This window comes from Bombyx mori, chromosome 12 (assembly GCF_030269925.1).
Source record: "Bombyx mori chromosome 12, ASM3026992v2".
Classification (NCBI taxonomy): domain Eukaryota; kingdom Metazoa; phylum Arthropoda; class Insecta; order Lepidoptera; family Bombycidae; genus Bombyx; species Bombyx mori.
Window position 1 is genome coordinate 2,141,248 of NC_085118.1, and position 27,288 is coordinate 2,168,535.

Here is a 27,288-nt window from a genome sequence, read left to right on the forward strand (position 1 = left end):
TTCACGGATTTGTGTCTGTGAAGCAGTGATGTATGGTATATGAAGCTATAATTCCAATTTAGAGGGTCGAACAGTCAATGCAATGCAATCGAGGATTTAATTTTCATTCGGTCCGAATCCATTCGGTAGAAAATCTTCTAAAAATTCTAAGTTACTTATATATTAGGTAACCAAATTAATATAAATTATTTTAAAAGATGTACCGTTCTATCTATGGTATGTACATATGAGTCGACTATTATCAAAGCCGGCAATCTGACTTTTGGACAATTATTGGTAAATCAGAAAAACGAATTATTGACTTTGTATTCCATTGGCAGTCACAAAACTCTTCGGAACGACATCTTAGATAAATAACAGGTTAACTATTAACCTTTATTTAATGCAGGTTTTGAACTGTATTCTTTGAAGGAGACGATTATATTCAAATCAATCTGTCTTGACATATCAATAACATTTTTTTGTCCAAATGCACAGATTGCCACCTTTGATAATAGACGACTCATATATTAAATATGTCCCTAAAAATAAGTGTCGCCATTAAATTTATTTCGGTCAGTAAAACAAGGTACAAAGTTTCGGGTCCGCCATTAGTACAGATAAGATTAGTTTGCGTTCGGGGCGCGATAAGACGAACGAATCCGGCTTAGGATTCTTATTTGAAAGTGAAACGTTTGAGCTAAGCGTAGAAATTTTACAGCATTACACGCGATTAAAAATTCATCAAGATTATTTATTTATTAAGTTGCACCAACAAAGTGATCATCAATACAAAACATTGACAAATTGACAAAAGTTCGTGGCAGATGTCACTTTAATTATAGGTGCAATCGACAGTGCGTTAACAAAAAAAAAAAATTATATAACTAAGATTTGATTACATTTGATTGATTGCTTAAGATTAATTTATATTTAATTGGGAAATGTCCCGCGACAGATTTTTCCTGTAGGCTGTGAGACAATTAGAAAAAAACATATATTTCAAAATTTAAATTAGTTCAGCGCAATCGGACAACTCCAAACATTCAGTTAACAATAAACATTGTTTTTCCTTGCTTTACAGCCTCAGTTCTGAAGAAGACTTCATGTTAAGACTCGTCGTTCAAGACGATGATTAAGAAGCACTCACGTTGTCATATCTTTTTTTATTTTTTTTATTGCTTAGATTAATGGACGAGCTCACGGGCCCCATGGTTTTAAATGGTTACTGGAGCCCATAGACATCTACAACGTAAATGCCGCCACCGCTGCGTTTGAAGTCGTCGTGGCCTAACGGATAAGACGTCCGATGTATTCGTGTAGAGCAACGGTTCCAAAACTAATTTTTTCTACTGCCCACTTTGAGAATAAATTATTTTTTAACGCCCCCATTTTTTCACCTACTTAAGAACCACTAGAGCGAGAGCTCAATCGATGTCTAAGACTCCTCCTAGATGAAATTACAAATCGCCTCCCCGGCCTCTACAGAACGCCTCCATTTTTTTTGGGTCTCTTACCCTTGGGTCCTCCAGCGCCCACAAGGGGGCGTTATCGCCCACTTTGGGAAAGGCTGGTGTAGAGCGATGCACCGGTGTTCGAATCTCAGGCGGGTACAAATTTTTCTAATGAAATACGTACTCAATAAATGTTCACGATTGACTTCCACGGTGAAGGAATAACATCGTGTAATAAAAATGAAACCCGCAAAATTATAATATGCGTAATTACTGGTGGTAGGACCTCTTGTGAGTCCGCGCGGGTGGGTACCACCGCCTGCCTATTTCTGCCGTGAAGCAGTAATGCGTTTCGGTTTGAAGGTGTGGCAGCCGCTGTAACTATACTTGAGACCTTAGAACTTATATCTCAAGGTGGGTGGCGCATTTACGTTGTGGATGTCTATGGGCTCCAGTAACCACTTAACACCAGGTGGGCTGTGAGTTCGTCCACCCATCTAAGCAATAATAAAAAAAAAACCTACCTTGAGATATAAGTTGTAAGGTCTCAGTTTAGTTACAACAGCTGCCCCACCCTTCAAACCGAAACACATAACCGCTTTACGGCAGCAATAGGCAGGGTGGTAGTACCTACCCGTGCGGACTCACAAGAGGTCCTGCCACCAGTAATTGTGATATCTATGAAACATGGTTATCGCTCAAAATAGACCGTGGCATTGTTTGACTATCTTCAATAAACTATAGATACATCCGAAAAACAAATACCAAATCGCACAAGCAAAACACTGGTGTCACAAATAAGGCTTTGGAACGTTTACGAAAGCCGAAAATAGCTTGAATATTTCACTGATTTAAGCGTAACAGTCTGCCCACGTGCTCCCTGAATACTTGAGTGAGCAGCTTAGAATGGTGCTGTAAATGGAGCATTGGAAACAAATTGAATCCGCGTGAACGCTTGGACGAGATTACGGTCTCGATGCTAGTTATATTCATGTTTACGTTTATAATAAAAAAGGTTTACTTCAAACCGACTTCAAATAAGTTTAGTTTTGTTTTGTGTATGTTTAATGGCTTCTTCGTTATTTGTGGAGAGATTTATGGCCTTTTTAGGCAGACGAGCCTGCGGTCCTCCTAATGGTATATCGTAGCTCTTGGACGACAGCAATGCTATAGAAGTCGCCGTGACCTAAAAGATAAGACGTCCGGTGAATTCGTGTTGAAGCGATGCACCGGTGTTCGAATCCCGCAGGCGGGTACCAATTTTTCTAATGAAATACGTACTTAACAAATGTTCACGATTGACTTCCACGGTGAAGGAATAGCAACGTGTAATAAAAATAAAAAACCTGCAAAATTATAATTTGCGTAATTATTGGTGGTAGGACCTCTTGTGAGTCCGCACGGGTAGGTACCACCACCGTGCCTATTTCTGCCGTGAAGCAGTAATGCGTTTCGGTTTGAAGGGCGGGGCAGCCGTTATAACTATACTGAGACCTTAGAACTTATATCTCAAGGTGGGTGGCGCATTTACGTTGTAGATGCGTATGGGGTCCAGTAACCACTTAACACCAGGTGGGCTGTGAGCTCGTCCACCCTTCTAAGAAATAAAAAAAAACTGTGGAGGTTCAGTCCAAAGCCGGATGATCGCTGGAAACGCACTGTCGATGAACGCAGCTGTTCCAGCTAGCATGAATTAAATCTGCTCTGTGTGCTGTGTGCTTATTGCGAGTATTTAACGTTCTCGATAGCGTAAAAGTTAACTCAAATTTGTATGGAGTCGGAAGGTTTGCCAACGTTTGCCGCTAGGGGCGCTGTTCCAATTGCATACAAATTTGAGTTAGAGCTTTTACGCTATCGATAACGTTAAAAAGCTCGCACTAAGCACACTGGTGATAGGAGGTGTGATGGTAGAAAATTTTGATTATTTTGTAAATTGATGCGATTATTGTTTATTTATTTGAAGGCTATATTGTCGAGACGGTTGCAATGTTAAGTTTATTTAAAGCATTTCATTTAATTAATTTTTATCTTGGCTGCGGTTTTTAATTTTTTTTAATTAAAATTAGACAATAAAGTTGCATTATTTTGTTAATACACTTAATTATTCTGACTGATTTAATCGGGATTGCAAAAAAAATTTTATTTAAAAGAAAAGAAAAAGTAAAGAAAAACAGAAGATCTACGAATCGGTTGGAGACAGTCTGCTTGAAAGATGTTAGTGATGTCATATGTATGCATTTTGTAAAAATGGTAATTACTTATGCCAAATTTCTAAGTAGGTATTGAAAGGTTTGAAGTCCCAGTATTTGCGAATATTTCGTTCTTGAAAAACAATTCTCGTATATAGTTAGGTTTTGTTTATTTTTAATATTACTCGAAGAGGGTTGTATTTTAAGGGTAAGCTTTGCAACGTGGCGGGAGCAGCGAGCTATCAGTCTAAATGAATTATAGAATACTGTATTGGTTATATAAGTCTTGTGGGATATAAAATACGAAATGTGTTTTAATTAATTGCATTTCTCAGTGGGTCGCGCTTCCGATCCGGTGGTAGTTTGTACAAAGCACTGCTCTTGCATTTCGATAAAGCGGCACGACACGAGAACCCTCTCATCGTGGCCGCCGGTAACTACATTCCCGACCCTGCGGACAGAATGGAAAGCAGCCGACGTCGCCCCAAACACGTCATCTCGGATCCTCCCGATCCACTAACGGTGCTTTTAGGTACCTCAGGCACCAGTCATCGTTCTCGTCGAACCCGTCACTTACTACGAAGGGTTCGACAAGTAAATTAACTAAGTTAAGTAAATTAAAATTCTCAGTGGGTCGCGTTTCCGATCCGGTGGTAGATTCTGCGAAACACGGCTCTTGCTAGGGTACGTGTTAGCAACGTCGTCAGGTAAGAGCCCCGTGAGCTCACCTATTCGTTCTGTGTATTTAGTATAACCCTACGAGGTTACTAGAAAAACTAGAAAAAAAAATGCACCATAAAGATACATTTTATAATGAGATATTTAATGAAGTTGAGACCTTTATCCCTGATATACACTAGATTAGGACTTTACCCCTTCGAACTCAGAAACAAGGGACATCCATATTCATCCGACCTTAAATTAAGATTCAGGTAGATCTGCTATGATTGCGTTCTTACGTAATACGTGGTTGAACGTCGTGTTTCATGTAAATAATTTCCCCAGAGCGCGAGCCGGTTTGATTGCCTATTCAGTGACGTGTCTTAGTCCCACGTTTTAGGTGGAAACTCTTCTTGATTCGTTTCGCTCGAAGCTTGCGAGCGGAATCAGATTTCGACTTTGTATATTATGTTGATTTCGGATTTTATTTAAATATTTTATGCCGTTTTCGTGACATCCGAATTTTTAGTGCCGATTAACTAATTGGATTGGTTGTCGTTTTTCATATGTCTTCGGTGTGATTGGAACTATATATAGTATATGTGTGATTTTAAATATTTACGGGAGGCATCGTCTTGGCTCTGCCCCTGGCATTGCTGAAGTCAATGGGCGACGGTAACCACTCACCACCAGGTGAGCCATACGTTCGTCTGCATACTACGGCAATAAATAAATATATTATTTAGAAAGGTGGACGAACTGACGGCTCACCTAGTTTTAAGTGGTTACCGGAGCCCTGAGACATGAGATCTAAGTCTTAGTTTACAGTACAACGGCTGCCTCGCCTTTCATATTTCATTACTGTTTCGCGATATATGTAGATAATTTTTTTCCGTGCATGACTGAACGAACTCATATTGTTTGTGTAAAGTGATTATCGGACGTTGGACCTTAAAACCTGGATGCCCCCACTGTGAAGTCTTAATAGTGTCTTAGTCGTGTAAACTTGAGTTTTTCAAGCTGCGACAATTCCGCTTTCTACCGTCGATATGTATCTACCTATATATTGCCACAAAATATTCACAAACGCCAAACAAATACGAAGGGGCACTTCGAAGAGTAATAGAACATTTTTAATTTCCGCACAATACAAAAATATGTCCGAGACCAAACACTTTTTTTTTTTTTCCTACCTATGCTGATAGCCTTGAGAGGCTATTTCAGCTTCACCCTAACGTTTGTAGGTGAGCTCACGGGGCTCAAACCGGCGAGTTGCTAACACTGACCCTAGCAAGAGCAGTGCTTCGTAGAATCTACCACCGGATCGGAAACGCGACCCACTGAGAAGATCCGGCGAGAAACTCATTGGGCTGCCCCACCAGTGCAACTGTGTACAGTTTTTATTGAATATTTATTTTCGACTTCAACGTCCGGTGGGAATGTAAGGCGCGAAAGAAAAATGACAAGGGCAAGCTGAAAATAAATTGCCTATTCGTTTTGACGGCGACACAAAACGAATTAACCTGGAAATTGTAACATCAAAGGGAAGAAGAAAAAAAACGCCTAACGTCGGAGCTCATAATAGCAGGGAGGTGAAAATTGATAATTTTCCTTCTATTATTATTCCGTTACTTTCATGTTCTTTGGTTATTATATTATTTCGACGCTTCTAGTAAATATTTGAATTGTTATTTTTTTATGTCCCTTTCCAGTAAAATGCCAATTTATATTGGTAAATTGGCATTTATAATTGTATTATATTATATTATTTTATTTTATTTTTTATTGCTTAGATGGGTGGACAAGCTCACAGCCCACCTGGCGATAAGTGGGGACTGGAGCCCATAGACATTTACAAAGTAAATGCGCCATCCACCTTGAGATATAAGTTCTAAGGTCTCAATTATAGTTACAACGGCTGCTCCACCCTTCAAGCCGAAACGCATTACTGTTTCACGGCAGAAATAGGCAGGGCGGTGGTACCTACCCGTGCGGATTCACAAGAGGTCCTATCACCAGTAAAAAAGCTAGTGTTACCACGCCTTCCGTTCTTCAAAAGAGATGGTGGTAGGTCATATTGCATCGGTCGTCGTTAGGGCGATTTGTGGGTACCGCACCGTCTCCTCTAGGGCGGCGTGCGTTCTCGCCGTGACGCCACTCTGGGACCTGGTGATGGAGAAACTCGCCGCCGATTATGCGTGATGATGTAACCTCCATGATAGGGGGAGCCACGTAAAACACGACATTTCGGATCCTCCCGATCCACTAACGGTGCTTCTAGGTACCTCAAGCACCGGTCATCGTTCTCGTCGAACCCGTCGCTTGCGACGAAGGGCTCGACGAGTAAATTAACCCACAGACACAGCCCACTGAGTTTCTCGCCGGAACTTCTCAGTGGGTCGCGTTTCCGATCTGGTGGTAGATTCCGCGAAGCACTGCTCTTGGTAGGGCCAGTGCTAGCAACACTCCGGTTTGAGCCCCGTGAGCTCACCTACACGTTAGGGTGAAGCTGAAATAGCCTCTCAAGGCTATCAGCATAGGTAGGAAAAAAATCCCCTAGAATTATATACAATAGTAACTTAATTCGATTTTCGGTTAGATAAATCTATATGATAATACGGCCTGTATTATTTCATAAATAAATATTATTTGAAATCTCTATTACGTTATTTCACGACACCGGTGATTCAATTTTGTAAGCCACCTGAGTTTCTATCTAATGTTCGAATCTAATATTATCATAGTAGTGCAATAAAATTGCAAAATGATTCTTTAAATATTTAATTTTATTAAGATGGATTTTGTTTTTTACTCATAGAATCGTAAAGTTACACTTTTCGGAGTAGGCAAAATCACGAAAATATTTTGACAATATTATTTTATGACTATTGAAATATCATTGAGTACTGCCCTCGTAACTTTGACTATACGCATAATTTTTCACTTTAAGCCTTCAGTAATAACATTTTTACTGTCTCTAAGAACTTCAGGGGGCGACATTTTGTTTTTGTGTTCTTTAAAAAACTGAATAAGGTTTAATACATTTCCGTCTTCCCACAATCTCAAACTGGATGATCAATGCATGTGCATTTGTTGAAAGTCAGATAGGTAATAAAGGAGATATCTATATATATAAAAATGAATTGCTGTTCGTTAGTCTCGCTAAAACTCGAGAACGGCTGGACCGATTTGGCTAATTTTGGTCTTGAATTATTTGTGGAAATCCAGAGAAGGTTTAAAAGGTAGAGAAATATGAAAATGCTCGGAATTAAATAAAAATAACGGACGGATTCCTTTTGTTTGTTTTATGTTTATTTTATACAAAAGCTTAGGTCTTTTATTTATTGATTGAGGCACTACGAAGTCTGCCGGGTCAGCTAGTTTAGGATAAAGTTTGAAGGTAATGAAGTATGACGATGTAAGCACGTGTCGTGTCTGTGATCGTATTAGCCGTCCGCAGATCTTGATGACGAGTTAAACAAATTTCTTAGGAAAAACAAGTTCGAAAATCATATATGCAAATTTAGCTTTCTATAATTCACACGTAAATTCAAACTGGATTACATGTAATCCTCGGGATTATACCTATTTGGAATTGCATGTCGAAATTGGTTTTTGTGTTATTTATTATATAATTTATTAATGGTCTTAAATTAAAAAAATTATGACGTATTCATTAAATTTTCAACTCTATATATATACAACTGCAGACAATATCTAACTAATTACTGTTCCAGAAACATTAGGTACATCTAATTTTAATTTCATTTTCGCTGTTTTAGAACAAAATTTTCACAAAAAAAAAATCACCAATAAACTGTTGAACATTAGGTATAAGTACGATTGAACAATATACCATTTTTCTAGATCCCCAGTCGCTCTGGAATCAAATCTTCCGAAAGCTTCGGTTGATAACGAAATGCTTGAATAAGATATAACCTTGCTCCTGTCGAAGTCGCTAATAGACTATCAGGACCGATTCAATCCCGATAAGCGAAAGGGCTAAGGCTGAGTTTAGTGGATTTGACGTTTATTGTAATGAAGGGCCCGATCGGGAAATTAAAAGCCTTTTTTGCCAAAGGATTTTTGATTGGAAGTTTCAATAATTAACATACTGTTACGCGCTGGGGTTCGGGATAAATAAAATTTCACCAAAGTACAACTTAAAAACTGTATTCAACACTTAAAACACTTAAACACTTTAAAACACTCAACAAACACTTTGAAACTTTCAATTCGCTAGTTCCGCTTCGCTTCGGGTGTACCGTTCGCTGTTTTGCTTCGAGTAGTTCTGATTACTGACTGACTGCGTGCCTCATTCCTAGAATTATCGAGAATATTCTACACATCTCTAGTAGTCGTTTACGCTATCTGTCAATAGATGGCGTTGTACTTCTCGCGCGTTCTGGGCGCTACTAGATCCTTCGATAGTCGTTCAACTATTCGGCGATAGATGGCGTTACTCTTACCGGCGTAACAATACAAATTTCCGTGTATTGCGACGTCATCACGAATTGTGTTTTAAATATCTGGAGTTCGTTTGCAAGGTGGCTGAACTGTGTTCGACTAACATGGGTCACTAAAAATGTTCATCATCGATTTAATAGTTTTTAATTACAAAAGCTGGCTATAATTTCCCATTGCATTTGAGGGGCCTTATGTGAGTTCGGATAGGTACCATCCTTCTTCTATCTGTTTCTTCCCCGAGAGATTTATTTCGGTTTCTAAAGTACGTCAACCGTTTTATAACAATTCCGATCTTATATCTTTAGTTGGATGACATCATTTACATTGTGATGCTCCTAATTATTATATTAGTGAGCACATTGTTACCTTTCCGTACAGACCTTTCCGAATACGTTTTATCTAAGAAATAAACGCAAAACTTAAACCACGCTATATTCTCGTTCCGATTTCGACACGTAAAGATAAGTTCCTGCCATTTATAAAGGTGTAAGGTCAGGTTCTAAAGATATATGAGGCTAATACAAATAGCAGAGACGTAATGGTTTTCGTCGCTGTTCCTTAATGGATGAGTAGCACGCAATCACAGGGACGGATTCGAAGAACATTTTTAATGATTTTAATGATTTACTTCATTAAAATAAATAATAGTTTAAAAAAACTAACAGAATACGCTTTTATGTAAGAAAAAATGATTTTAATGTAAAAAAAGCGTGGGGTGCTTTTCAAAATATTATGAAAATAACCCTTCTACTTATATCTGTTCATAAAATATTTATAACTACTGATACCATGCACCCCACGCCTTTTTTACAATTAAATCATTTTTTCTTACACTATTTTTAATTCAAATTTATTAAAATTTATTTCCAATTTTTTTGTTGGATTTTCTATAAAAGCGTGTTTTGTTAGTTTTTTTAAACTATTATTTATTTTTCATGTTTTAGTTGAATTTAAATTTTTTCAATATATTTTTTAATTATGAATTGTCATCGGTCCTTAATAAGTATACCAAATTTCGAGTGAATCCGACGTTTTGAAGGGGGTCAAAATCATGGTCAAAGATTCCGTTACAAACATACATACGTCTGAAGCTAATAAAAGCGTGTTAATTAATAACGTTTAAAAAGACAACTAAAACAACTGGATGGACTGGAACTGGATGGATAGGGGAAGTGGGCATTAGAGATGTCCAAAACTCACCCGATGCTAATTGGTTCACTCTTTACAGAATAATCGTGCCCGTTTCTATGATGTTTATAGCGAATTGTCGTTCTGCTATTTTCATTATAATCAGTTGCCATTTCTAGTGCTTTAAACTATTACTAGACTGTGGTGTATTAAGTTGTTCTGTGGGTGATTTCGGTTGAATGAGTCGGTGAGCGTTCATTTTTTTTTATTACTTAGATGGATGGACGAGCTCACGGCCTATCTGATGTTAAGTGGTTACCGGAGCCCATAGACATCTACAACATAAATGCCGCCACCCACCGTGAGATATGAGTTCTAAGGTCTTAGTATAGTTTTCCCTTTGTCCTTCAGCACCACATAATTCCACCTTGTCTTGGCTTGGACAAGCGAGGGATTACTGCCCTATTATGATGGGGGATTAACTGGAGAATGTACAGCAGCGTTCTCTAATTATTAAAGCATTTAATGGTTGCGAAGCGTGTGAGACCATCACTGCCATTCCTATTCCTGCCGCGAGGTTCTCCTACATTTCGGTTTGATGGAAAAGAGCCCTAACAATTAAGACTTTAACCTCATGTGGATTGGTCTAACTACTCACATTTTGATGTCCGTGGACTCTGTTCCTTCACTCACCTTCGCGACATTAATAAAAAAAGTCCTCTAAAAAAACCACTACACGTAGTTCTCGGTGAAATCATTAACATTTTGTGTTTTTATTAAATTACGCAATAACGCTTACGTTTACGGAATTAACTTTTACTAGAGGTCCCGCAGTAGTCGAAATTCGACTATAAATAACTGGAATTGTAAGTTTGTACACTATTATGATTGTATTTTATACTTCTATAATCACAAATTTCGCCAAGACTACACCGTAAAAAATATTAACAAAGACAAACAATATTTAATATATTCTCAAATTGACAACAGACGTCAAGAACAAAAGTTTGACAATAAATAGTCACATACATGGTATGTAGTGTGTGTAATGTTTTCTTTATTGATTTAAAGTATCTTTTACGCATTATTTAAAAAAAATTATTAGCATTGTGCACTTCTTCTCTATATTCTCTATCAGTGTGGGAAATTTCATACTCCTCCGTCCGCGTAATTTTCGTAAAAAGGAACACAAAGTTTTTGCTTCACGTATTAATATATAGATTAAATTGTGTGCTGTCAAAATAAAATATAATAAGGCAAATTAATGAAAAAAATTTTTTTAGCCAAACAGCGAGCCGAACTACAAACTCAAATATAATTTTATTCAAATTAATAACGTTAAAAGACTCCCCGACATAGATACCATTCCCGTACATGTTTCTTCGTAGTCTCACGTTCTTGTCACGGTGGTGGTCATATGCTTCTTTTTTTTTATTACCCTTTTAGGCAGACGAGCATACGGCTCACCTAATGGTGAGTGGTTACCGTCGCCCATTGACTTCAGCAATGCCAGGGGCAGAGCCAAGCCGCTGCCTACCGCTTAATACTCTCCACAAGCCTCGTTTGTAGAAGGACATGTCATAATGCTCGGGAAACACCGTGGAGCTCATTCCATAGCCGGATGGTACGTGGCAAATGCACTATTGAAGGAGACAGATTTGATGCGGCTCACGATATCTCATCAGCTCTCTCTGCCTGAAGGTAACCACATCGATGGAACCTCCTATTAGAGACTCAATTCGGACTGTAGAATTCAAATAGATATAACAGACACCAAACTAAATAATAAGCGTCTTAAAAATATATACATACGTCCAATTCAAAATGCCACACATATTTAAAGTTATCAAGAATATTCATTATAAATATACATGTAAATCTTTGTGTACTAATAATAATAAACAATAGTTTCAAAAAAAAAAAAAAAAAAGTGTGTGTGTCCGCTCCGACGCACGACTGGAGTTTACTGGATATAAAAAATTAAACGAAACAATACGAGAAATAGTTCTATATTACGACAACACGATACACTACAGATTATTAACAAATTAACGAGACACAAAACAAACGACTAACAAATATATGAAAATACAATAATGAGAGAAACGCGCGATCAGTACGAGGCTTTGTGGCGGACTGCCGGCGCAGGCGCATAACGCATTTCGTGTGACATGCTAGTACGATTTTGGTCCCCATAATTTTCATACCCCGGGCCTATATATGTAAATCGATTCTAAAGGAGTAAACTCCAAAAAACTAAAAAAATACGCCTTTATAGAATATCCAACTAAAAAATAGAAAATAAATCTTAATAAATTTGAGTTAAAAATATTGTAAGAAAAATTATTTTATTGTAAAAAAAGCGCGGGTTGCTATTCAGGATATTATCAAAATAACCCTTCTAGTCATCATATCTGTTCATAAAATATTTATATCTATTGATACCATGCACATCACGCTTTTTTTTAAATTATTAAAAATGGAATAACTCGTTAAATTTTTCATAATAATTATGTTTGTCGTATAAAGTATAATACTTCCATCGTTAAGCACCGAAGCAATCCCGAAACCTCATTACGAAAGCTCCCGAAAACTTAATCACATATAAGCTTGTATCGTTGAGCAAAACCGTTTGTTAAAGCACACGACATTAATATAAACATTAAGTTGCTTTCGCGAAGTTTCGTTCACGCACTCAACAGTGATACGAGCTTCGCAAACAATAATTCCGAAGTTTCAGTTACTTATCAAGCTCGACAACTGTTTTTTTTGTTAACAATTCTATTAAGGGTATGGTAAAATACAATAATAAAGGTGAATTAAAAGTGACCTATCCTAACAAATGTAATAGAGATGAATTTGTCTAATTATTGGTGATACGGCGAATTGTACCTACAAGAGTAGATACTACCACGCCTATTTCTATTACCTATATGCCTATTTCGAAATGTGGTGCTGGAGGAGGATGTTGGGTATTCCCTGGACCGCACGCCGCACCAATGTGTCCATCCTAGCTCAGTTGAAGATCCGGACTATACTCTCCACCATTTGCATGCGAAGTATTCTTGAATACTTTGGCCACATCGCAAGGAAAGACAGTGACAACTTGGAGAAATTGGTGGTCACTGGAAAGGTCGAGGGCAAGCAACCAAGAGGCAGGAACCCGACCCGTTGGACGGACCAGATTCGTGCAGCCCTTGATACCACAGTGCACGATGCTCTGCACTCAGCTGCAGATAGGAACAGATGGCGGTGCACTATAAAAAACAAACTGTTTCAAGGCCATGACCACGACCCTCAGTAATGAGGAAACCGACGCAGGGAGGAGGAGATATTCCTATTCCTGCTACGAAGCCATCTGCTTCAGAATAAGAAGCGATTGTACAATTAAACAATAACTTCGATCTCATAGTAATTGTTTATGGTGGTATTATCTAATCTATGGGTTCTCTTGTCCCGAAATGCCCTCCAGGTTTGGATTACGAAGATCATTTCTCATACTGGTGGTGCTAGGACCTCTTGTGAATCCGCACGGGTAGGTACCACCACCCTGCCTATTTCTGCCGTGAAGCAGTAATGCGTTTCGGTTTGAAGGGTGGGGCAGCCGTTGTCGTTACACCACCACCATGTGGGATAAATAGCTGAGAAGAGAGAGTCTAAGCTCTTCCTCAACCTGTGTCCACCCAATGTCTCTTCATACATTATATGCATTCCATTCTATTCGGTCTCTTGCCTTTCGCATCCAGTCCTTACCAGCTATTTTCACCAGGTCGTCGGTCCGCCTCATTGTTTGTCTGTCCATGTTACGAGGTCTCCGTTCCAATACTTTTCTGCCTCACCCATTGTCAGTGCGACGACATATGTGGCCAGCCCAATTCCACTTTGTCCGAGGACTTTGGCTATGTCAGTCAAAGCAGTCAAAAACTTTTGCGTCGCATCGCGAGAGCATCGGTATCGCAGGATCCGACTGATGCATGACCACGACCACTCTGTCAAGAGTGTACGACTAAGAAGAAGGAAGAAGAATTTGTACTACTCGTAATAAAGATCTGTTTAAATCTGAATTTAATACACATGAAAATTGTTCTATTGTCCGCACACGCATCACGGCGTAGTGACGGGTATATGTTCAGACAAAAGTTTAAATCCTAATTTCCTATGCATAATTCCCGAACCAACATTAAATTCGTGAGCCCATTGTTCGTCTAAATGGACGTATAATTTATTAAAACCCTTCCTAAACAACGTACGTCATCATGATATTGTTTATTATTTGAATTTGAAAAGGCCCTTGGTAATTTTTCGATCGCCCTTCGACCAACCCCAAATTTGAAACCGGACATGTCCCTTTTGCGTGGACGCATGAACGAGCTCTCGGCCCACCTGGTTTTAAATGGCTATCACCATACCCTTACGAAATGAAGACGAATTATAGATCCGTGTATCTATTTTTTATTGACTTAATTCCTCTCAAAATAAAATTGTGGCGTTTTATCCTTTAGGCGATGACACCTTAAATGTAAATACGATCGTATTTGTTAGATACGAGGGATAGATAGGAGGGATACACGAGTGAAACACTTGCCTGCTGTTAACACACTGTCCTATATTTGTTGAAATACCCCGTATGCGTAGGCACACGCACACATACTTAACATTCCTCCCCTTAGCTTAGATATAATATGTACATAACTACTCTAAACAAAACAAAAGATTATAAAAGATTAGATCGGCCATAGATTCGTCTGTCTACATATTTAAGAAAAATGACACGCGTCTCTTGTTTAAATTTTTCTTATTTTATTTTTATTGCTTAAAAGGGTGGACGAGCTCACAGCCCACCTGGTGTTAAGCGGTTAGCGGAGCTTATAGACATCTACAACATAAATGCTGCGACCCACCTTGAGATATGAGTTCTAAGGGCTCAGTATAGTCAGAACGGCTGCCCCACGCTTCAAAACGAAACGCATTACTGCTTCACGGCAGAAATAGGCAGGGCGGTGGTACCTACCCGTGCGGACTCACAAGAGGTCTTACCACAAGTAATTACGCAAATTATAATTTTGCGGGTTTGATTTTTACTACACGATGTTATTCCTTCACCGTGGAAGTCAATCGTGAACAGTTGTTAGGTACGTATTTCATTAGAAAAATTGGTACTTGCCGGCGGGATTCGAACATAGGTGCATTACTAGATACGAATGCACCCGACCTCTTATCCTTTAGGCCACGAAGACTTCTGAAATATGGTCCATTTCGAAAACCGACAATGACAATGACAGTCCGTTTCAAAAACGTTCGTAAAAAACCAAACCTGTGGAAGCTAAGATTAGCGAACTGTATATTCGAGAATATTCGCATATTTATGAATAACTTTATCCACTACCTCCATTTTAGTCCCCGGGAGAGATCAGTATTATAAATCTGGAAGCATTCGCTGCTACCTTCAGCACTTTACTTGTGAAATAAAATATAATGTTGTATTTGATTTAAGAATTTACATTTTATTTAAGGCCTATCTCTAGTAGCAATAAAAGCTTTTGCATTGAACCGCTTAAATAATGAATAAATAAATAATTAAATACATAGTAAAACAGTAAAATAAAACAAGAATAACGTACAAATTTATTTAAGAGACCATATAAGTATTGTGAATCCTTAATTTAAATTAGCAAATAAATAATGTCGATGAACACAAAAACCTTCGATGTAGGCATTTAGGAAACCGTTCGCACGCAGTTATTGTGTCATTTACTGCTCTTTCACCTTAATGGCTTGGTGCTTTCTTGCTTAAAGGAAATGCCAAGGAAATATTTAACCAATGGTCGGTTGTAGCTTCAAATAAATTAATCAATAGGAATCATGACGATCCACGGATAGAGAAACAAGCAACGGTACAAATGTATTTATGAGTTCTATTTCTTAAAAATTATCAATCGAATCTAAGTCTTCCCTAGAACCGTTGGCTTCGCCCATAATGGCCCAGTAAGGAGGGGGTAACTCATTAATAGGGATAGCGGCACTCTCCTCAATCAGGTCAGTCCTGTATCCGATTTGTACAGGGATTTCAAACACGATATTGAAATGCGGCATTGGAAGATCCACAGTTATCTTAACTGCATATTCCCTTTGAACTATTTTAGAATTTTCAACTGACATTATATCAGGAGGAAGATTCATAATTATAAGCATAGTTTGATGATCACCGCTATTGATGGAAGCCGTTTTTGTATCTGTATCCGGTACATCTTTAAAGTTTTGTATTTTTCTACTTGATCTCGCTTTGAACGAGTGCACTTCGATCAATTTTGTTTCAACACCTTTTATAACGAGGTTAGTGTTATTGTGTACTTCATAGTTAAGTTCGATTTTAGTGCCAGGAGCTAAAACGCAACTCTCTACGTTCGCTCTGATTTTAACTGTCCTAGGGCTACTCGATATTAGTCTGCACAAGTTTTTATCTTTACTAAATACAGTCGGAACCGTTGGTAGATTGGGAGTTACACCTGACAACATAGTAATATAATATCTGAAATGCTTGTTTAATTTAAATAAGCCCGGTTTCTCGAATTTTATCCGAACAAAATAAGATATCTTGCATTTCACTATATGATGTGGCAAATGTTTCATGTATTTGAAGGAAGGCGGTAAATTTTTCGGTACCGTAAAACTAAAATTCGTTTCATAGCATCCAAATGGTAAAATTCCTTTTTCGTCTTCCCGTATTATATTATCAATGTCGACGTACTCTTCGAAGCAATAAAAAACATTCGGCCTGTTCTGTTGTCTGCGTTGTGTGTTTCTGATTCTGAGAACTCCGCCGCCTTTTAGCGATACAATAATCCTTTTCACGGCCGTGTCTCTGTCTACTGCATATTTAATTACACCAGACACCGTTTCGCCGGGCACAAAGGTTCCATCAGGAGGATTAAATAATTTCATCTCGCAGTGTATTCCCATTCTTTTGACTCGCGCACTTTCAAAGTGTCATTGAAAAATCCATACGCACTAAACAATACAAAAGTTATTGGGTAACTGAAACCTATGATAAATATTGTCGGTTGATAAGTTCAGTGATAGCAAAAATGATAAGTATATCGGTGACTATACAAAAATTTATCAATCGATATTTTAGAGTCAAGGTTTTTCATGTGGTCTGATAAATAATCAATTAGAATATACGCATATATTGTAACTATCTTAAGTGTTATCTTAAAAGTATTTAATCAATAAATTTTGTTATAAGTGCTTAATCTCTTACCAACAACACGTTTAACGAGAAACATATTTATATTTTGATGATTCATGATGTTCAATCAAATTTTAAGTGTATTTCATAAATATGCTTCCGTCCAATGAAATAATAAAGGCCTATGCTTCAATCAGAAACCATAAAAGTTTCATACTTCAGTGTCAGAAACATATCAGTATGACATTTTATTGCTGGATGCAGACTATCCAAATTTAGTTAACGCTTAATTGAGTTCGGATACATGATTAAATAAATGAAAATTCGTTTTACGCGAAGCGATTGGATACTTTTGTCTATTCAAACTACAGTTTTGTTACTGACGTCACGTTTAGGGTTATTTATGAGTGGCTCTGGATCTTTGGTCTTGTCTATTCTCGTTTCTTTGTGGGAAGCAAGTTTACGGGTATCCGAATTAACTGAAAGACCAGAGTATCTGAGTTTTTTGCGGCTTTAGTTGTTTTCGTTATTTTAATAGTTTGGTTTATTCTCACATGTCTTTTTTCCTCTACCCATTCGCTGGTAACCTAAGGGGGTATTCCAGCTATACCCGGACATCACGTATCATTTCAATATATACATACGCATTATTAATTGGGATTGCTTAAGATATTCATAGACTGCAGCGTATCTATTATAGGGAGACATTTCGAAAAAGACGCCATGTGACACGTTTTGGCGGATTTTTTGTAAATTACATAACAAAATGATGAATTTTACTATATTTTCCTACTAGAAATGAAAATTTTGTAATACATCGTAAGAAATAGAACCCAGGCCGATTGAATTAGGTAACCCTAGCGTACGTAAGTTAACTTGACGGTCAAAGGAGTCCTTATTGGTTCGTCCGCCGACCGCCAACTTAAGTCTGCGATAAACCGAAGAGTCTATTGTAAAATCTTCCGATCACTCGAGGTCTACTCGAGCATGGGATCCGGCATTCAAGTGTAAGGAACAGCTGGTCTAACAAAAAAAATCCATGAGTCACAATTATAAAGAGCCCTCCAGGCCTCTTTTATTTGATGCTGCCTACCTCTTAAAACTGCACGAGAGGACTCGAGTGCCTGGCCTATTTTATTAGAAGTTTGTTCTTCAAACGAATTTATGTCTTGATGCGAATTAAAATAGAGGTTAAATTCGTTTTGTCTTCATACTGAAATTGTGTAGACGTGAAAAATACTTGGTCGTGTTTAATTAAGAATTTAAAATACGTAAAACGTTATTGATGTAAGGTCGTTTGTCGCGTGTAGGAGATGAATGCATGTAATTAAAATTGTAAACAAGTTAACTTTGATGTTATGCAATTTTGAACTTTATTAACTTGGTATTAATGTTATTAACAACTTGTCATGTTAGAGCATCATTAGATATGGGTACGCGAGCTTTGACTCCTTGAGCTATTGCAACCATCACCCCACTCTCCCTAGGAGTGGTTTGATTATCTATGCTTCTACGGTAGTGATAGCTGTCATAGAATAGAACATATTTGACTATGACATATTTAACCTGACTCGCACCAACGACATTTTCAAGATAAATTTTTATTTATATAAGTTCCGAGTAACTAAATTCGATCCGTCTTTGAAACTAACCCCGCGAAGAGCATTTATATCATAAGTTTGTTTGTAATAAGACATTTTTATCCTTTGCTGTCACTCTGATCACTATTCCATCATCCATATTACACAACAAAGAATTTAAGACTGATCCATGACGTAATTGGAAGAACATTGTTCATCGCCAGAGATAAAATATAGGGCTTTTGCTTAGAGAGTTAAGTCTGTTTAAAATATTGGTTTCGAGTATCTGAAGCAAAAATATACGAATTTCACTGGAGCGTGAAGTGTATAATCAAAATTTTTTTGCAACGAAATCCTATTAAAATCATATTATTCAAGTGATGCTTTTTTATGTTTAAGTAGTTCTTACTCTATGTGCTACACAGTGTGTCAAACTGGTAGTAAGTAACTATTATCTAGATGTTATATTATAAAAAAATGATATATGAAATTTTATGTGTTTATTTGTCGACAATGAAGGCACAAAGATTATCTTTTTTAAATGAACAGTTTAAATTATAAAATTATATGCTTTTATTTATTTATTTATTTATAACTTTATATACTAGATAGTATAAAGGTGGACTTAATGCTATAGGCATTCAATGACAGTCTACCTTAGGGGGGTGCAGAGATGAATCTTAGTAGGTGTAGTGTGATAGTGATATACATAAACATATGTGTATATAAGTATATAACATACATAATATTTATAGATAGAAATACTTGTACTTAAATAAATACATATACATAAATATGTATATAATATGTATATATTAGATTTCTAGTCATTTTTCTAAATATTGTTTATTTCTATGTATCAAAAATCGCAGCCATGTGGTATCGATACGTCTCTGGCAGCGCAGTAGTCATTTGTTAATGTCTCTTCTTGAAAAAGTCACGTGTATTGGAGCTAACAAACTCTTCCAAGACATTTTGTACTGTTTCTTGGCCATTGAATTTTTTCCCTGCCAAGCCTTCCTATTTCTGTTAATTAAACGGATTAACTCCAGAATTTCTGTTAATTAAACGGTTGTCGGGAAGAAATCGCTTTTAGCGATAAGACCGCCTATTGTACAAATGTATCTGCTTGTCGACCGTTTTCTAATTTTAATTGTGTTTTGGTGTGCAATAAAGTATGTTCTCTCTCTCTCTCTCTGTTTCTCTCTCTCGCTCTCTCTGTCTTTTTTTTTTTTTTTTTTTTATTTTTTTTATGATTGATGGATTACTGGTGGCCCGGAGGCCTTTCCAGTTTCACCAGGACAGGTGGGCGAGCAAAGGCTCAGCCAGCTGGCGCAAGGTCTGATTAGTACGGTGTGTGACGGTAAAACTTCCAAATCTACCTTTTGTGATTGTATAGGATGAGGTTAAGTGTTGTCGTGCAGGAGAAGTGGGGACCGGCTTAAAGCTGTCCAGATATTCACGAAATTCTTAATGATTGTGTCAAATGTCTCACAGCATATATCCGCAGTAATGCGGGTGTCATTAACTAAGAAGCTAGGATGAATTATACGGGGCACTAGACCATCAAATAGTGAATTTTTAGGGGTAAGTTTTCGTTTGGGACATTGCCATAGCTTAGGTGACCGCTTAAGATTTTTTAAAATAATCCATTTTTCATCACAAAGTAAAAATGCTGTTCAAAATAGGTTGAATTTAAAAATGTAAATCCGTATTAAAAAAAATAAAGATACGATACAATACACAAATTACATTTAAAATTGGTAGTACATTTAAATCTTAAAACGGCAACGCATTAGACATATTATATTTAGAAGAACATTTTCATGAAAAGTTTTCTTTTAAAAATTGATCTAAAAATTTTGTGATTGACAGGTCGAATCTCCAAAAATACATCCCATCTCATCTCTGAAGAAGCAATAGTCGACGTTAAGCCTCTATTATTAAGATTTATTTCCACTGCAACAATAGGTTTTGAGTTCTTATTCAGATTAGAACATATACTTCGATGTACACTAAAATAAAAAAAACATTATATTTTATTAATATTAAAATTATTATACGTGGCTTGTCGTCTCTCTTTCGGACAACCTTATCAATTTACGATGTGTCGTTAATTTAACGAGACAGTAATATAAACATACATAAATAAAATACATAATATATAATGGTATTTATTTTCAAATGTGTAGGTCTAATTCAATGGTAAAACTGCTTAGCAGTAGTATTTAGTAAAACACAATGCGAGCTTCACAATGTATGGATTTCATTTTGAGAAGTGCTAAATTTATTTATTTACTAGCGACCCGCCCTCGCTTCTCCTCGGAAACATTAAATATTATTATTGATAGTGGAGTCCCGCGATGTTACCCGCGGTTATTGTCGTACCGCGAGAGACGCCGCGGGGCTATGCTAGTCTAAAAAAAGTAGCCTGAGTTACTCCTTATATCATCAGCTACCTGTCAGTGAAAGTCCCGTCAAAATCGGTCCAGCCGTTCCAGAGATTAGACGGAACAAACAGACAGACAGATAGACAGACAGACAGACAAAAATGTTAAAAAATGTTATTTTGGTGTATGTACCGTATATATATTCATTTGCATGTAGTAAAAAGCGGCTATTTCAATATTACAAACAGACACTTCAATTTTATTTATATGTATAGATGTATAGATAAACTCATTGTTATCACATTCGCTTTAGATCTGCTTGTACTAGTCGTTGTTTTAATGAAGATTCATCTTATAAGGAGGGTTTTTTAGTATAATTTTTACCACAGTTACCGATTGTATTTTTTTTAACAACGATCCTTTTTCTTTTCATAGTCTAATTTTATTCACTGAACGTAATATGCTTTAATTAATATCTTTTGATATTTAGAATGGGTCATTGAAAATTCATTTGAAATTAAACAGTTGAATCATCTATATATTAATACGTGAAGCAAAAACTTTGTATCCCTTTTTACGAAAACTGCGCGGACGGAGGAGTATGAAATTTTCCACACTTATAGAGAATATAGAGAAGAAGTGCACAATGATAATATTTTTTTTAAATAATGCATAAAAGATACATTAAATTAATAAAGAAAACATTACACACACTACATACCATGTGTTTGACGCACACACGCATGCATAGTAGTTATTGTCAAACTTTTGTTCTTGACGTCTGTGGTCGGATTGAGAATAGATTAAATATTGTTTGTCTTTATTAATATTTTTTTATAGTGTAGTCTTGGTGAAATATGTGATTATAGAAGTATAAAATACAATCATAATAGTGTACAAACTTGCAATTCCAATTAATTATAGTCGAATTTCGACTACTGCGGGACCGCTAGTTTAAATAAAATAACAAAACTTAGTTTGTCACGTTCTTAGCACAACGTTATGTGTCTTTTATGAATAGGATAGGTCTTATTAAACTTATCTCCGACGTTCCATCTGCGTTTTCCTTCACTTTTTTGTGTTGCAGTCGTAAAGAACTTAACGATGGTCATAATTTACGATTTCTTTATCCCTCCATCCTTAGTGCCCCGAAGCAATAATCGGGGTCAAGCATAAACTGTTTATGGATTCTTAAATCGTTTGCTGTGTGAGTCATGCGTTTACCGACAAGTTTATTGAGATGAGCTAATTGTACAAATCTAGGCGGAAAAAACTTCACCGATCGTACGATCGGTGGACATTTATTTATATTCTTTTTGAACGAAGTTCCTTGTGGGACGATGCGGAGGTGTACCCTAACCGGGAAAAAACGTCCGTAACGTAAGATTTTTATTAGTGGACACAGTGTGCGACTTAACTTTGTAATAACGTACAAATTAGTAATGCACACAGTGTACGACTTAACTTTGTAATAACATACAAAATTATAATAACATATTTTTTATGATTCATTGACCACAATCTCAGAGCGTTCGTTTGCGCAATACACTAACTCTTATGCAAACAACCGTGAATGAAGTGTACCACAATAAGTTCGCACGTTACCGAATGACCGTGGGTTGTTGCGAAGCCTCCAGTTTTATTTTCTTTATACCTCGAATAGAACTTAAAATTAATATTTTTATAATAAAGAACTTCGTTCCTATCCGGTGTCCACACACCACCACACATCTTTTTTTTATTTATTAGGCACACAATACACATTACAAGCTAAAAAGATATACAAAAAATAAAAACAAATAAAAAAACAAAATCTGGCTTGCAACATAATTGTGCGCACGACTAAGCAAGACAAATGTGCTGAATTTAGACATAATGTTCTTTACAACTATATATGATGATGAGATAGATATTTTTTTCCTACCTATGCTGATAGCTAAGAGGCTATTTCAGGTTTTCCTTGGCGCATAGGTGAGCTCACGGGGTTCAAACCGCTAACACTGGCCCTATCAAGAGCAGTGCTTCGCAGAATCTACCACCAGATCGGAAACGCGACTCACTAAGAAGATCCGGCGAGAAACTCAGTGGGCTACGCGCTACTGGGAAGTTGTCTGGGTTGGAAAAAAAATAGTTTTATTTGTATCGTCAGTTCCTACTGTTGTTGAGCAGTCAGTCAACTCTATCAATAAGCAATGGAATGCAAACAGTTTTAATAAAAGCAGTCTAGTAGTTGTATGCTTGGAGCTTGAAGGAAAAAACATGAAAAAATAATAATTAAATAGATGATTTACTGGTGGTAGGACCTCTTCTGAGTCCGCACGGGTAGCTACCACCACGCTGCCTATTTCTGCCGTGAAGCAGTGATGCGTTTCCGTTTGAAGGGCGGGGCAGCCGCTGTAGCTATACTGAGACCTTAGAACTTATATCTCAAGGTGGGTGGCGCATTTACGTTGTAGATGTCTATGGGCTCCAGTAACCACTTAGCACCATGTGGGCTGTGAGCTCGTCCACCCATCTAAGCAATAAAAAATAAAAGATGATTCGTAGTGAAGTAATCACTAAAGAATTTGGGTCTGTTGTCTAAAAGTTGAACGTTGAATCCACGTTTTAGTGTCTAAGGCAGACGACAATTCACTAAAAAATAACAACGTCTCATTTTTACCACGTATTCATTTTATTTCTTTCATTGTCGGGCTTTATTTTCTTTCACGGCTTTGTCTCTCAAGCTTGTAGGTATTCCTGAACAACTTACTATTCATTTTTATATTGTTGGTAAATGTATACTTTTAGCTACGTGCGAATATATCATTACTAGCTTTTGTCCGCGACTTCGTCCGCGTGGAATAGTGAACTTTTTTTTAGATATTTTAATATGGAACAATTCTGTCATATATTATTTTAGCGAAACTTTAATCGTTTCTGCAGCGTACGCAGCGGAAGCTCTCAAAAAGAAAAAAAATTCTGATTTTGAAACATTATTTATTGGTGCTCCGCTTGTATTAGTCTTAGCGTGATGTTATATAGCCTATAGCCTTCCTCGACAAATGGGCTATCTAACACTGAGATATTTTTTTAAATTGGACCTGTAGTTCCTGAGATTAGCGCGCTTAAACAAACAAACTCTTCAGCTTTATAATATTAAGTATAAACGTCAATTTAAATAGTCATGAACACTTACAGTAAATCTGAAAACTGGAACAAATGTAATCAGTGGCTTTAGTGTAACAATTACCACGTGATTATGTTTTATTGTTGTTAACGCACAATATGTTGTTAATTGCGAAGCCTAATATAATATTTTGTGGAAAATAAAATGTGTTACTCTCTAGAGGATTTTTTTTAATTTTTTTTATTGCTTATATGGGTGGAGGAGCTCACAGCCCACCTGGTATTAAGTGCTTACAGGAGCCCAAAGACATCTACAACGTAAATGCCGCCACCTACCTTGAGATATGAGTTCTAAGATCTCAGTATAGTTACAACGGCTGCCCCACCCTTCAAGCCGAAACGCATTACTTACTGCTTCACAGCAGAAATAGACAGGGTGGTGTCTACCTATGCGGACTCGCCAGTAAAAAAAAACGTACGAATTCAAGATAGGCAAAATGGAAATCCATTTTTTTCGGATTCATAAGAGAATCCTTCACTGTATGTTAATGAACATCAAAGCAGTAGAGATTCTTATAATATTTGTTTGCACGAATCGAAAATTATTTGGAAATTACTTTGGCTTAATACCAAACATGTCTTTTTTGACGTGACAACGTCTTATAATGCGATGGAGCCGGCTGTACGCACGAAAAAACATGACTCATGCGGCGTTACCTCGCTCTGAGGCGTTCCATTTAAGGCTTGAAGTGAAAGCGAGAGCGCGAAACGAGCGACAAAGAGGCACAATCGGCCTCCGCGTTCGGCAGCGTTCGACATCTGTCTCTCTCCTACTTGAGTAAGCGATGCATCCGCGTGGACAGCTGCTATACAATAATACATTTACATGTTTTCGTCAAGTATGAAGTTCAGTGAAAAGTAAATGTGGTGTCGATTGTTTATAGCAACGATAATTGCGATAATTGAAAAATGAAACCATTCAGTATTTTCTTATGACATTGTCACGTTCAACTATCGTCAGTAAACCGACTTTACAGACAATCGATTTCTATTAGGTATTGTGTGCATAGCGTTGTTTCGTTATATAAGTATTTTTTAGTAAAGGGTGTTCTTCATTTGTAAGTCTAAAGAGACGAAAAGAGTACTTTGTCCTTCTCTAGACTAAAAGAGACTGTTAAATTTTATGAACTGATAGAAAATTTTAGTTAAGCCATTCCACTTCAATTGTAAAGGTTCGATTTGTCAGAAAAGCGTTTTTAAATAGCCATGTTAAATGTCAAAACATCAACAGATAGCAAAACGTGTAAACTTCCTGAACATTAAAATCTTAGTACATATTATTATGTGAACTTATTTCCGAACTATAAAAAAAAGTGCGTCCGTACAAAGTACACATGTCAGAAGTGAAACTTTTTTGGCGAACTAATTTGTAAGTCTTGCTTATATTTATACAAATCTAAAACTAGATTTCTGAGACTTAGAGGAAGGGAAAAAGGAAGATATGTTCCCGCCAAAAGTCTGTCAAATGTCAATCTCAAGCCTCAGTGTTGACAGTCACATTATGTTTAGATTTCTAAATTGTAAATGACTAATATTTTGCAAATTGAATTGACTAATTTAATTTCATGCTATTTGATTAATGTTCCAAATTCTTTTCATTTCATTTCAATTCCTATTAACATTTTCCACAAAAAAAATATAAAATATTAGGCTGTATGGTATGATACATTTGTCTTTCCAGTTGGAAAAATACAACAACTACTACTAATGACACTTGACAAGTACTTAATTTCAATAGTAGTTTGATGTCACTTCCGTTGCATACCTGCGTGACGTTCTGTAAAAATTTTACCCTCATGCGCCTAAAGAAGTTTCACTTCAATAAAATTTTCAACAAACGAGATAGACATCACGAACATAAATACATATATAGTAAAATCTATGCCCACGTCATGGTCGTTAAATAATTACGCCTCAATCTACGCGTTCTTCGGATTCTATAAAATCCAATCAATCTAAAGGTTCTATTGAATTACACAATACAGAAATGGCTCGCAGTATTAATAAGTACATCGGGTAATTACGCGTAAATATCACATGTCATTTACACATATTTCTTTTCATGTTGGTACTAATAATTACGAAACATAATTGGCATGGCATAGGTTATGGCATCTGTAGAATATGGGACGACATCAAAGAAAATATGAACCGATATACATAGCTTTGCTTGAATGATCTTGTTTGAGTGGTTGGTGATCATCAGGACTTACACTTGCATAAGTGTTTTTGAACATTGGTGGTTGAACAAGTTCGCGGTCTACGTTGAGCGGTTACCGGTACCCAAACACACCACATCACGAATTCCATCACAGGTCTTGAGATATGAGGTGAAACTCTTCAAACCGGATCGCTGGACTGTTTCACGGCATCCTTCCTTCTGGATGACTCAGGGTTCCGGGACCGACTTCATCAAGGTTCTACAAAGGTTCGATGGGAGTCTTCGCGTGTCCATAGTGTACACTTTAAATCAGCAATTAAGATGAATTTACACCGTTACCATTTTGGTTAATGTTCGACAACCTGCGACCTAATAAAGAAAACAACTGAATCCACCACAGTCCAGTTTTCGCGAAATACTTGGAACTGCCAGATCTGGAAGGGCATCGCCAGGAAGTTAATCCTCGCAGACATGGGGGACCTAATGAATGGTATACGTGTATATCATCAGCGCAACCACGACCACTCTGACAAGAGTGTTCGGCTAAGAAGAATAATAAATATGAGAGAGTCGTATTTACATGCTTTAGGTTCCACCGGTAGAGAATTTAGGTAATTTTACGGTAGGCAGTGGCTTGACTTTATCTCTGGTATTGCTGATGTCCATGGGCGATGGTAACCACTCATTAGGTGGGGCGTACGCTCGTCTGCTTACAAGGGCAATAAAAAAATATTTCTTAATTTAACATTTGAAGTATTGTATTTGAAATTATAATTAAGAAATAATTAAATGAAATTAAAATGAAAATCATTATATGCAGTAGTTTCTATTGGTTACTTAATTGCCTAGTTCAGTTATCTAAAGATTGATAAGATTTAAAACGCATCACACATTTTTATCGCACATATATTTGTGGTGAGTGT

At 37.0% G+C, this 27,288-nt stretch overlaps 2 protein-coding genes across 2 annotated transcripts in view; both read right to left on the reverse strand.

Moving 5' to 3' along the window:
• LOC101738582 (gamma-aminobutyric acid type B receptor subunit 2) overlaps positions 1-27,288 on the reverse strand; it is a 115,170-nt gene that overhangs the window by 78,318 nt on the left and 9,564 nt on the right. The gene's annotated exons all lie outside the window — the stretch shown is intronic.
• On the reverse strand, positions 15,480-17,301 carry LOC110385771 (arrestin domain-containing protein 17). Its single transcript, XM_021350125.3, has 2 exons — positions 17,139-17,301; positions 15,480-16,885 (listed from the first exon to the last, which is right to left on the reverse strand). The coding sequence occupies exon 2, from the start codon at positions 16,835-16,837 to the stop codon at positions 15,800-15,802; it is 1,038 nt and encodes a 345-aa protein (XP_021205800.1). The 5' UTR covers positions 16,838-16,885; positions 17,139-17,301; the 3' UTR covers positions 15,480-15,799.

Coding starts and splice junctions, on each gene's coding strand:
- LOC110385771 (XM_021350125.3), bottom strand. CDS start 16,837: ATGGGAATACACTGCGAGATGAAATTATTTAATCCTCCTGATGGAACC.